The sequence below is a fragment of the Podarcis filfolensis genome (assembly GCF_964270895.1).
Source record: "Podarcis filfolensis genome assembly, chromosome: 8".
Taxonomy (NCBI): domain Eukaryota; kingdom Metazoa; phylum Chordata; class Lepidosauria; order Squamata; family Lacertidae; genus Podarcis; species Podarcis filfolensis.
The window spans coordinates 24,558,362-24,570,714 of NC_139611.1; the positions used below are offsets into that span (position 1 = coordinate 24,558,362).

Here is a 12,353-nt window from a genome sequence, read left to right on the forward strand (position 1 = left end):
AGGATGATGGCAATTGTAGCCCCAAAAAAGCTGGAGACCCAAGTTTGGGAAACACTCTTCTAGACTAAGCAGGGATGAGCAATATCTGTGTCCCTGAAGATGATTTTGGACTTCAGCTCCCATGAGCCCCAACTAGCATGGCCAAGAGCGATGGGAGTTGTAGTCCAGCAACATCTGGAGGGTCACAGGTTCCCCATCCCTGCCCTCTTCATATCTCCATCTATTTCTCTATATAAACATATGAGTGCAAAATTAATAAATAATAAAGTTTGGAATATTAATTTCCTTAGAAATGAAGTCCATTTCCCCTATCTAACTTGCTCCCCATTGCAACCTCCTTTGATTTATTGATGAGCAGCTCTTTGTTGTCATATGGGTGTTTTGCATTGTGGGCAGAGGTGGAGCCAGGCTGATACTCTCTATTCTAATTTGTCCACCAGACCTTTTGCCCTATGACAAATATGTGTCGAAGCTCTTTCATCGCCTACATAAAGAAACAACTGGTTGACACGGCAGGAGGAACTGCCATAACCACAGCATTTGCTTTGCCCACAGCAAAGTGGAAGGATGTCCTTTGGCAGGTTTGTAGCATCTGCTCTTGTTACAGTTTGCATCTATCCAGCCTTGTTTCTGGTCTCCACTGTCACCCACTTCGCCCAAGCTGTCTTGCCTCCTGGAATTGACCAGCCATTAAAGCTCCGTCTTTGTCATATTATATTCATCTCCTTGTTCCCTCTGGTAAGTTTTCCTTAATTCTGAGTACTCAGAAGCTCTTAATCTCAGAATTATAGGTTCAAGCCCCATGTTGGGCAAAAGATTCCTGCACTCCTAAGCCTATTGCAGAATGGTATTATAGCCTCCAGGGTCAGGGAAAGTCTAGCCGTGCCTATTAACTATTTGAGAACATTAGCAGGGTAGGGTTGAACTAGATGTACTCTTGGTCTGAACTGGAATGGGAGGAACTGTCAATTTTGTTTTCTCACCTTTCCAATCTTAACTTCACTCTGCTTTTGCCTCAGTTTCTGGTGCATGTTTGCTTGTTCTTTTTAGAAATGTTTTCAAAAAACTTCATGCATATTTTTGAGCTCATTTGCTCATTCTTAGTGTCAGTGAAGTTAATCCTCTTTATTCAAAGAAGCAAAATAGCTCAGGAGGCCAAGTGAGCACAGCAACTCTTCCCCAAAGAGTTGTTGTGAGGACTGAAGGTCCCTGCCTTCCCACAGATCCCTAAGTCTCTTCCCCCACCCAGGTCCTTCTCAAGCAATCTGAGACTCCATTGCCTTATCTGTCTCTGCTCTGCTCTCTTCATACCTTTTCTGGTCCTGGGAAACCAGGGGAGAGGGAAGCTGATTGCAGCAGGAGGGGAAGACTCACTGTCTTCTTCAGCAGCCTGCTTGGCCTCCCTCCCTTGTAGCCTTTGCTTCTACCTCTGCTTCTGGACTCTTCCTGCTCACCAAACCCTGTTACCTCTTCAGCTCCCGACACCTCTTCTGCTCCCTCTTCTCCCTCTGACCACGTATTGTGGTCCCACTACAACTCTCCAGAACAAGATAGAGGACCGGATGAACCAGTGGGCTAGTCTTCTTATGTCCTTACCTGTCACCTTACCTGTTTAGTACAACCCCTATCATCTGCAACCTTCGGCCATGCTGGCTGCAACTGATCTGAGTTGAAATCCTGCCACTGGCTCCCCAAATTTGATTTGTATAATGGAAATGAAAGGGAGGGCAAGTTGATGGCAAAACACAAACAGGATTCTGCTTGTTTCAGTTTTCCATTTATTGCAACTCTTTTTTATGCTTTATTGGTTGAAAACTTTATAATGGAAATATGCAATAGATGTTACAGGCAAAATGAGAAATGCAAATAAACAATTATTCATTCTTTAACTAATATTTGCTTTTGTAGATTTGACAAGACCTCCAATCTTCCCCTTGCGTTTCCAAATTAAGTTCCTTAAATACGCACTTAAACTTTACTTTCTCTATGTTATTTGACTTACTATAAATTTTATTTTATAAAATTAACCTAGTTACACACCAAAGCTCAATCAAGACCTGCCAATTGATTTTTTGACAGTGTTCTTTTACATATACTCTGTATGTATCCCACTCTCGGATACATTTTTCATCTGTAACATCTCTTAACCTTTCTGATCTCACCAGCTCAGCGTACTCTCTTATTTTGTTTTGCCATTCTAATTTAGATGGAATCTCTCCCTTCCAGCCTTTTGCAATTAGCATACTAGCAGCAACTATAACATACATAAAGACTCTCCTGAACTTTTTGGGGATTTCATTACCCATAATTTCTAGCAGGAAGGCTTCAGGTTTTTTTAGGGAAGGAGCATTTGAACATTTTCTTGAGCTCATTATAAATCATTTCCCAAAATTGTCTGATCTTTTTACAGTTCCACCACATGTGGATCCATGTGCCTTCAGCCTCCCTGCATTTCCAGCAAGCATTTGTCTTAGATCTGAACATTTTGGCAAGCTTAACAGGCATTAGATGCCACCTGGAAAGCATTTTCATGCAATTTTCTTTTAAATCATAAAAGGGTAAAGGTAAAGGGACCCCTGACCATTAGGTCCAGTCGTGGCCGACTCTGGGGTTGCGGCGCTCATCTCGCTTTATTGGCCAAGGGAGCCAGCATACAGCTGGTCATGTGGCCAGAATGACTAAGCCGCTTCTGGTGAACCAGAGCAGCGCACGGAAACACCATTTACCTTCCTGTCAGAGCGGTACCTATTTATCTACTTGCACTTTGACGTGCTTTCGAACTGCTAGGTTGGCAGGAGCAGGGACTGAGCAACGGGAGCTCACCCTGTCGTGGGGATTCGAACCGCCGACCTTCTGATCGGCAAGTCCTAGGCTCTGTGGTTTAACCCACAGCGCCACCTGCATGTTAAATCATAACATGCTGTAATTTTGATGTCTTCCTTCCAGAGTCTTTCCATGTAGATGTTGCAGCAGCGGTGGTTCCATTTATTGCAATTCTATAGTCATCTGACCTTCTCAAACAAATAGCTCACATCTTTTTTTTTCTTTTTCTTTTTGCAAACAGGGAGCAATTGGGAAGAAACTGGGACTGTTCTCTGTTTTGGATCTCTTGAGACTAGTAGCAAATGGAATCCCACTCTACCCGGATGCATCCCTTCTAATTCAGAACCAGCAGTTTGACGAGGTGCCGGTCAGGGTTTATCAGCCTAAGAAAACAACTACTGGGAAAAGGAAAGCTTTTGTTTTTATTCATGGAGGGTCTGGTGTCTTTGGAAGTCCTGGTAAGAAGAAAAGGCTTCTTTAGATGAGCAAACAAAATTACAGAGTGTTCTTTTTAGGTCAAAACGAAAATGAAACCCCATCAGTGCTGTGCTACATTTTTGGGTGATTTAGTTTTTTCAGTTGGGGGGGGGAGCTGCAGAGGTGTGCTGAAAAAGTTGCTACCTACCCTTAAGGTCCAACTCTTTCTTTCTCTCCACTGGAGGTTTTAAAACAGAGGTTGGATGGCCGTCTGTCAGGGATTCTTTAGCTGTGATTCCAGCTTTGCAGGGGGTTGAACTATGTGATCCCTAGGATCCCTTCCCGCTCCATGATTCTATGATTCATTCACACCCTGCATATTCTGCTTGTCTGCCCTGCTTTTGTAGAAGCATATTACTTCTCGACTGCCTATCCCTAACCCACACCCCCTCTCCTTAGGCCACATCTTTCCCTTGCTCTGCTCCATGCTCTCCTCAAATATACGGGGATAGCTCACTCAGTAGAGCATGAGACTCTTAATCTCAAGGTCACGGGTTCACGTCCCATGTTGGGCAAAAGATTCCTGCAGCGGGTTGGACTAGATGACACTCATGGTCCCTTCCAACTGCACAGTTCCATGATCCTAAGTGTCCTGAACTGTGATGAAGCTTCCTGCTTGACTATCTGCATGGACCTCTAAGTCTAACTCTAGCTGTAAGATCTTTGTCCATTTCTCCACCTAATTTGTTCATTTAGTTGGTTGTTGGATGTTTGCATCAGGCTCTCCCCACCACCCTTAGCCTCTGCCCTCTAATAATAATTATTATTATCATAATAATAATATTTATTTATTTATTTATTTATTTATTTATTTATTTACACATACATACATACATACATACCCATCTGGCTGGGTTTACCCAGCCACTCTGGGCAGCTTCCAACAAAAGATTAAACATACATTAAAACATGATTCATTAAAAAGTTCCCTAAACAGGGATGTCTCCTAGAAAGTTTCCTAAGAGGGAATCTAGGACCTGGGCTGAGAATAAAAGATCCCCACCCCACCCCTCGCTTTAGGACATCACCTGGACATCTCTCTGAAAACTCTTTAAGGGGATATAGTTGGTTTGATTGACCTTGTATGTATTGCAACTGTCTCACTTTTAGAGGGCTACGAGAGATTATTGCGGCATATTGCCAAGGAATGTGGAGTGGTGGTTGTAGCTGTTAGGTAAGTGCCATTTCCATCTTGCCATTGCTCCCTGATTATGCTCTTAAAACCCAAGGCATTGCAGCACCTGTGGCGAAACACCTATTGCTGCACCTGCGATGGGAATGCAAGCTGCTAAAGGAGTCTCCCCTGCTCTCCTCAGCAATAGGGGAAGCGTTCCAGAGAGATCTGTTGCTAGTCCCCCTAGAGACAAGGGAGACCAGCGGCAAAGCTGTGTGCAGGAATGGGTTTGCTGCCCCTTCAGGGTTGCCGCCTGAGCCTGAGCCGCCTGAGCCATCTCACCCAGCCTCATGTGTAGGTTGATTCTGGTGAGGTGGCCGATCAGATGTCTGTGGGAACCAGCAAGAAGGATTTGAGGATATAAAAGCACTATGGCTTTCTGTGGGTCTTCCAGCAAGTCCTATTCAGAAGCATTGCTGCGTCCAACTATGGAAGCAGAGCGGAGACATCTTGGAGCGTAGCCCTCAATAGCCCCCTCCTCTATTAATTTGTGCAATCTTCTTTTAAAGCCATCCAAGATGGTGGACATCACTGCCTCCTGTGGGATAGCATTCCGTAGATTAACTATGCACTGCGTGAAGAGCCCTTCCAACATTCAGCTTCATTGAATGTCTACGAGTTCTAGCGTCACAAGAGAGGGAGAAAAACCTTTCTCCGTGTTTTACCTCTTACCTTGTAAGAGCCAGCTGTAACCATCAAACTCGCTCTCTAGCCTGTCTTCATCTCCCTCCTCACACCAAGGTTTTCTATTTCATAGCTTAAAAATGGAACATGTGTGCCTTCGCCAGACCTTACTAGGGATGTGGGTGGCGCTGTGGTCCAAACCACTGAGACTCTTGGGCTTGCCGATCGGAAGGTCGGCAGTTTGAATCCCCTTGACAGAGTGAGCTCCTGTTGCTCTATCCCAGTTCCTGCCAACCTAGCAGTTCGAAAGCACACCAGTGCAAGTAAATAAATAAGTACCGCTCTGGCGGGAAGGTAAAGGGCGTTTCCGTGCGCTCTGGTTTCCGTCACAGTTTTCTGTTGCACCAGAAGCAGTTTAGTCGTGCTGGACGCATTACCCCGAAGGCTGTCTGTGGACAAACGCCAGCTCCCTCGGCCTGAAAGCAGAGATGAGCGCCGCACCCCATAGTTGCCGTTGATTGGACTTAACCGTCCAGGGGTACTTTACCTCCCCCCCCCTTTACTGGGTTCATGGGATGTTTTCTGAACCAGGATATTTATTTAAAAGAGAGACCAAATGTTTCTGAGGACTCAAGATCACCTCCATGCCCGTGGCTGCACTGCTCTTGGAGGATCAGCCCCTAGTTCTAATTTCAGTACCTCTACCACCAATTGAAAGGGACGCGGGTGGCGCTGTGGGTTAAACCACAGAGCCTAGGACTTGCTGATCAGAAGGTCGGCGTTTCAAATCCCTGCAACGGGGTGAGCTCCCATTGCTCAGTCCCTGCTCCTGCCAACCTAGCAGTTCAAAAGCACGTCAAAGTGCAAGTAGATAAATAGGTACCGCTCTGGCGGGAAGGTAAACGGCGTTCCCGTGCACAACTCTGGTTCGCCAGAAGTGGCTTAGTCATGCTGGCCACATGACCCGGAAGCTGTACGCTGGCTCCCTCGGCCAATAAAGCGAGATGAGCACCACAACCCCAGAGTCGGCCATGACTGGACCTAATGGTCAGGGGTCCCTTTACCTGTACCACCAATTGAAAACAGGATAATAATTCTTCTGTACATATGATAAGAAGCAATGACACCCCTTTTTTCTCTCTCCAGGTATGGGCTTGCTCCAGAGAACCCTTACCCAAACCAGTATGTCGAATGTCTCAGGGCCCTTGTGTACTTCATGAGGAATGTTGCTGATTATCATGTGGACTCCTCCCGTATTATTGTTGGGGGGGACAGCTGTGGGGCCAATTTTGCCGCCTGGCTTTGCCAGTTGCTGGTGGACAGAAAAGATCTCCCCAAGGTTCATGCCCAGATGTTGCTTTATCCAGCACTGCAGGGAATGGACTTCAACCTGCCTTCCTATCAGCAGAACAGCCAGGTGCCTATCTTGTTCAGGCAGTTGGTAGGCCATTATATATGCCTTTACCTGAATAAGAGTACTTGCCTTGCGAATGATGTCCTGGAAGGCTGCCATGTTCCTGAGCATATCAGACTGAAGTACCAGAAATGGGTAAATGGAGACCTCATTCCTGAAGAATTCAAAGTCAGAGGCTACAAACCGCAAGACCCCAAAATATGTAAATTTAAACCTAAGGTGTATGAAGAAGTGAAACAACTATTGGAGTTGACGTTTTCACCACTTTTTGCTGAAGATGCTGTCATCTGCAAGCTTCCACAGACATACATTTTGACCTGTGAGTTTGATGTGCTTAGGGATGACGGGCTTCTGTACAAGAAGCGGTTAGAGGACAATGGTGTGTCTGTAAAATGGGTCCATCTTGCAAATGGCTTTCATGCGGTGGCCGTTTGTTTCGGCTATGGGAATCTGTCATTTCCGACGGCAGATCAGATTGCGGAAAGTGTAGTGGAATTTGTAAAATCTTTATAAGGCAAAGGGACAAAGAAACAAATTGTCTTGTCCCACCCTCTCCTGAAATGTTGAGCCCACATTACATCTCTAAAGAAATGGTATTGGCTAAGGCCCCCTGCCACTCACCAAAACCCCCCCTAAACAAATGGTGTAGTACAAATGGTTGTATCCCATTAAATCCAACACAGAGTAGACCTATTGAGATGAATGTACCTAAGTTAGTCATGCTCACCAATTTCAGTGTGTCTACTCCGAGTAGGGCTATCATAATAGAAACCAAATTGTTGGCATACATCTGTCTCGGGAGACAATGGAAGAGTGTGCCTTCGATTGTGAGGTCAAACTGTTGGAAGGTCGCAGTGCCTGCTGTGGCTGTAGGGACCGATGCAGGAGAGACATGTTTTGTTGCATCTGGGGCAGATGGAGGCATCCAGTTGTGCTGCTGTAGATACACCATGGTGTTTCTTCTCTCTGAGCTCCTCCCAGGGAACATTCATCCTCTGGTCACTGCTATGGACACAACCTGACTGTCTGTCTCCAGGCACTGTGGTTGTCTGCAAGGGATTATCACACGTCTGGGTTGATGTTGCCAACCTTCAGAACTTTGTTTGGGACTCTGTCCTGCCATGTGATACCCCAAATCCTCCTGAGACAGTGCATGTGGAAGGTGTTGTGGCATTGCTTGACTCACTTCCATAAAGCAGCATGCTCAACACACAAGCGGTCCTGTATACCTGAAAGAGCATCTCCACTCCCATCATTCAGCCCAGACACTGAGATCTAGCGCCCAGGGCCTTCTGGCAGTTCCCTCACTGTGAGAAATGAGGTTACAGGGACCCAGACAGAGGGCCTTCTCAGTAGTGGCTCCCACCCTGTGGAACACCCTCCCTTCAGATGTCAAGGAAATAAGCAGCTATCTTATCTTTAAAAGACATCTGAAGGCAGCCCTGTTTAGGGAAGTTTGTAATATTTAATGCTTTATTGTTTTTAACACTCGATTGGGAGCCTCCCAGAGTGGCTGGGGAAACTCAGCCAAATGGGCGTGATATAAATAATAAATTATTATTATTATTATTATTATTATTATTATTATTATTATTATTATTATCTTGGTAGACCTTCATCTTGATATTGGATGTTAGTATCATATTCTCCCATACCCTTTTGGAGAGGTGAGTCATTGCCATAATTGCCTTGCCAATATGCTGAAGAATATGGAGAGATGCTGTATCTTTTCGAAATCAAACACTGCTAGGAGATTTTTCTTTTTGTTTCCAGGATATTTCTTACCAATAAAAAAATTGGTTTTGCATGAGCAAATTCTTATTCTGAAAGTGCGACCAACAGAAAAATGTTTGAGGACTACTGGTATAATCCCTTCATTCCTGCATTACAGGGACTTGGACTAGATGACTCTCAGGGTCTGCAATTCTGTGAACCTTTCTGCTTTCAGACAACAGTGTGAAGAAACAAATGTCTGCCTTTGCGAATTAAATTAAATTAGTTGCACCATTGTTTGGGAAACATATGTGGGACTAGCATTGGGAAATGCAATTTAAACCAGTGATTAATAGGATGAGTAAGATTGCTACTTTGTGGGAACTGTGGGTTCTTAACTGCTGCAACAAATGCAGCAAATGAATGGACTAATTTGCTTGTATATCCATAAACTCTTTATAATTCTTTAAACTGATCTTTTATCTTGCTTGATTTTATTTGTTTGTTTGTTTGTTTCCTGCTTTTTGTCTGGGATAGCTCAGTCAGTAGGGCATGAGACTTCATCTCAGGGTCACAGAATCGAGCCCCACGCTGGGCAAAAGATTCCTGCATTACAGGAGGTTGGACTAGATGACCTTGGTGGTCCCTTCCGACTCAATGATTGTAAAATAATCCCAAAGTGGGTTACAATAAAGCAAAACGGGCCATATCCAGCTCAGTCCTACTCAAACTGGACCCATCGCAATTACTCAAATGTGTTAAGCCAACGTGTATTTTCAAGTGTTAGGGATGCGGGTGGTGCTGTGGGTTAAACCACAGAGCCTAGGACTTGCTGATCAGAAGGTCGTGGTTTGAATCCCCGTGACGGGGTGAGCTTCTGTTGCTCGGTCCCTGCTCCTGCCAACCTAGCAGCTCAAAGTGCAAGTAGATAAATAGGTACCACTCCGGCGGGAAGGTAAACGGTATTTCCGTGCGCTGCTCTGGTTCGCCAGAAGCGGCTTAGTCATGCTGGCCACATGACCCGGAAGCTGTACGCCGGCTCCCTCGGCTAATAAAGCGAGATGAGCGCCGCAACCCCAGAGTCGGCCACGACTGGACCTAATGGTCAGCGGTCCCTTTAGCTTTACTATTTTCAAGTGTTATTTTCTTCTTTGGATAATGTATATTTTTAACTACTGGTTTTCTTTATCTTTTTTTAAAAAAAATGTTTTTATTAACAATTTCAACATAACAAATTATCAAAACATATCATATTCATTATTTTCCCCCCCTTCCCACCCTCCTTCAAACCGCCCGCCCTCCCAAGACTTCCCTCAGCTTCTCTCTCTGATTTCTCAACACATATTATTCTCTGCATGTTATAAAATTATACATATCCTTACTGTTATCAACCAATAAATTTGTGTATGTTTATTCAAAACCTGCCAAGGAGTCCAATTCATTTTGTTGTCTTTTTAGATAAATTGTAAAAAGCTCCCATTCTTCCTTAAAGTCACAATTGTCCTTGTCCCACAATTTGTATGTCAATTTAGCCAGCTCTGAGTAGCTCATCAATTTTTCTTGCCACTGTTCTTTCATTGGGATTTCCTCATTCTTCCATCCTTGTGCTATCAAGACTCTTGCCGCTGTTGTCGCATACATAAATAAGTTCTTTGTTTTTCTTGGCAGGTCTTGTCCTACAATCCCTAACAGATATGCTTCTGGGTTTTTTTTACAAATGCCATTTTAAACATTTTTTTTCCAACTCAAACTACTAGTTTTGTTCATATTTGGAATCAGCTTGCTTTTAGCTTCTTGTGAGATATAATTTCCAAGTGTATTTTATGCTTAATGTAAAATATGCTTAGTGGTTTCAACAATCAAGCATGGTACAAATCTTGTTAAATAGATAGCTGAACTTAAGTTACATGTGCCCATTCCTTTCAGTGGGTTGAAAGCATTTCTCTATAAGCAGGCCTTTGGGTAGTTAACTTTCAATGGCCTTTTCAAATGCGGGGGGGGGGGGAGGAGAGGGAAGGATATTGGTTTATTTTAGTTTTGGTTTTATTATGTATTTTGTGTTCTCATTTTGTAATTTTATGTTGTGAACCACCCAGTGACCTTCAGATGAAGGACGACATACACATCATAATCGTAATCATAATCACAAACACAATCATAATCATATACAGTGGTACCTCGGGTTAAGTACTTAATTCGTTCCGGAGGTCTGTACTTAACCTGAAACTGTACTTAACCTGAAGCACCACTTTAGCTAATAGGGCCTCCTGCTGCCACCGTGCCACTGGAGCACGATTTCTGTTCTCATCCTGAAGCAAAGTTCTTAACCCGAAGTACTATTTCTGGGTTAGCGGAGGCTGTAACCTGAAGCATATGTAATCTGAAGCGTCTGTACCCCGAGGTACCACTGTAGATGATTTAATACTCAGGTCTGTGTGATAGTACAATGCACCTCCAAACTTGGCAGCTAGTAAAAGTGTGCATGGTCAAACAGCCAGTTTGCACTGTGCGGAGCTTCCTGTATACAGTGGTACCTCGGGTTAAGTACTTAATTCGTTCCGGAGGTCCATACTTAACCTGAAACTGTTCTTAACCTGAAGCACCACTTTAGCTAATGGGGCCTTCTGCTGCTGTTGCGCTGCTGGAGCACGATTTCTGTTCTCATCCTGAAGCAAAGTTCTTAACCTGAAGCACTATTTCTGGGTTAGCGGAGTCTGTAACCTGAAGCGTATGTAACCTGAAGTGTGTGTAACCTGAGGTACTACTGTATATGAAAGTCTGGAGACAAAGAAATATTTGCCACTAGGTGCCGCTCCTTATATTCCGCCTACGAGCAAGCACGTGTGGGAACTACATTCTCATATTCAGGAAATGCAGAAATACAACACATGAATGGAGCCTGCTTTAATGACCACCTGGGGTCTACTCCCTCTCCTTTTCCACTGCCCTCCACAAGTTGGAGAACAACTGTAATGATAGTGTTTGTAACTTATTGACACTCCCTTAGTGTTAAGGACTTGGAAATTTGGGGACTTCCCTTGCATCAACATGACCGGGCCAGTTCCTTAGGCAGTTAGCTTCCATTCTTGCAGAAGGTCTTTGAGGCTCCTCTGAATAAAGCTCTCTTTATAAACCTATTCCTCATTCTTGGTGCCTGTTATTGGACCCATGAACATTGCATGGTGTCAGAAGGTGGAGAATAAGGGTTGCATTAACCAGCAGCCAGTTTCTGGTTGCAGAGCTACAAATAGAAGATAAGAAGCTGCAGCAGCCATGCCCAGTAATAAAGCATTCATAGATACTGTCAGGTCTTTGCAAACATGGGAATATTGTAGCCTTGCTCCAGCCTACAAGTTTCAAGGGCTATTGGACATAACTGGAAAAAGTCTGGACAAAGGTTTGAACTGCACCTGGCAGCAAAATGGTTGAGACCATATCCTTCATGTGGTGGGAGAGGAGGCTCTAAACATCTATCAAAAGGTCTATCAAAACTGAGACCACCAAATATCAAAGTTACTGGTTATTGTGCAACACATATTCCAATACTGGCGAGATGCATTGCAAGTACAAAAATGCCACATACAACTTGTTCCTTATTGTACTGAAGAAAGTGATACCCATCCTAGGTCCAGCAGCCTGTGGAAAATTAATTGTGGAAAAACACGTATTTGCATTACATACTGAGCAAGGGTATGAGATTCTTATAGCTGAATACCAGGACTTGTTTGTTGGTTAGGCTGCTTGCCAGGTGAACACTCCACCCAGATTAATAAGGCATTGCGCTCCAGTTGCCCAGGCATGCAGGAAAGTGCTATTTGCTCTTCAAGACAAAACTACAAACTGAGATGGTTGTTGTTGTTGTTAAAATTTGTATACCACCCTTCATCCATAGAGCTCAGGGCAGTTCACAGGGTAAGAGGACTTGGAAGTAATTAAGAAAATAAATGAACCAATTGGCTGGTTGAGACTTGTGGGAAAAGCATAATGGCCACATGTGTATTTGCTGAGATTCAAGAGATCTCAACAAGGCAATCATAAGAGAACTCTTTGAACTGCCAACTAGAGAGGAGATAATGATGCAGTTTGCAAATGCACTTTTAAAAAAATGCAAACTGGGTGCCTTTTCAG

The 12,353-nt window shown here is 44.1% G+C and overlaps 1 protein-coding gene across 2 annotated transcripts; it reads left to right on the plus strand.

The window, feature by feature from the left end:
• Positions 1–458: 458 nt before the first annotated feature.
• On the plus strand, positions 459–7,144 carry LOC310769452 (arylacetamide deacetylase-like 4). 2 transcript variants are annotated; one of them, XM_083628847.1, is made up of 4 exons: positions 459–581; positions 3,065–3,281; positions 4,411–4,474; positions 6,245–7,144. In XM_083628847.1, the coding sequence occupies exons 1-4, from the start codon at positions 462–464 to the stop codon at positions 7,023–7,025; spliced, it is 1,182 nt and encodes a 393-aa protein (XP_083484973.1). In that variant the 5' UTR covers positions 459–461; the 3' UTR covers positions 7,026–7,144. The 2 variants fall into 2 exon arrangements, with proteins under 2 accessions (XP_083484973.1, XP_083484972.1); XM_083628846.1 differs by having other exon boundaries at positions 490–738.
• Positions 7,145–12,353: the final 5,209 nt, after the last annotated feature.

Excerpts from the sequence above, each read along its gene's own strand:
- LOC310769452 (XM_083628846.1), top strand. The coding sequence starts at position 568 with ATGTCCTTTGGCAGGTTTGTAGCATCTGCTCTTGTTACAGTTTGCATC. Across the intron at positions 739-3,064 it reads TCATCTCCTTGTTCCCTCTG|GGAGCAATTGGGAAGAAACT; the intron begins GTAAGTTTTCCT and ends TTTTGCAAACAG. Across the intron at positions 4,475-6,244 it reads GTGGTGGTTGTAGCTGTTAG|GTATGGGCTTGCTCCAGAGA; the intron begins GTAAGTGCCATT and ends TTCTCTCTCCAG.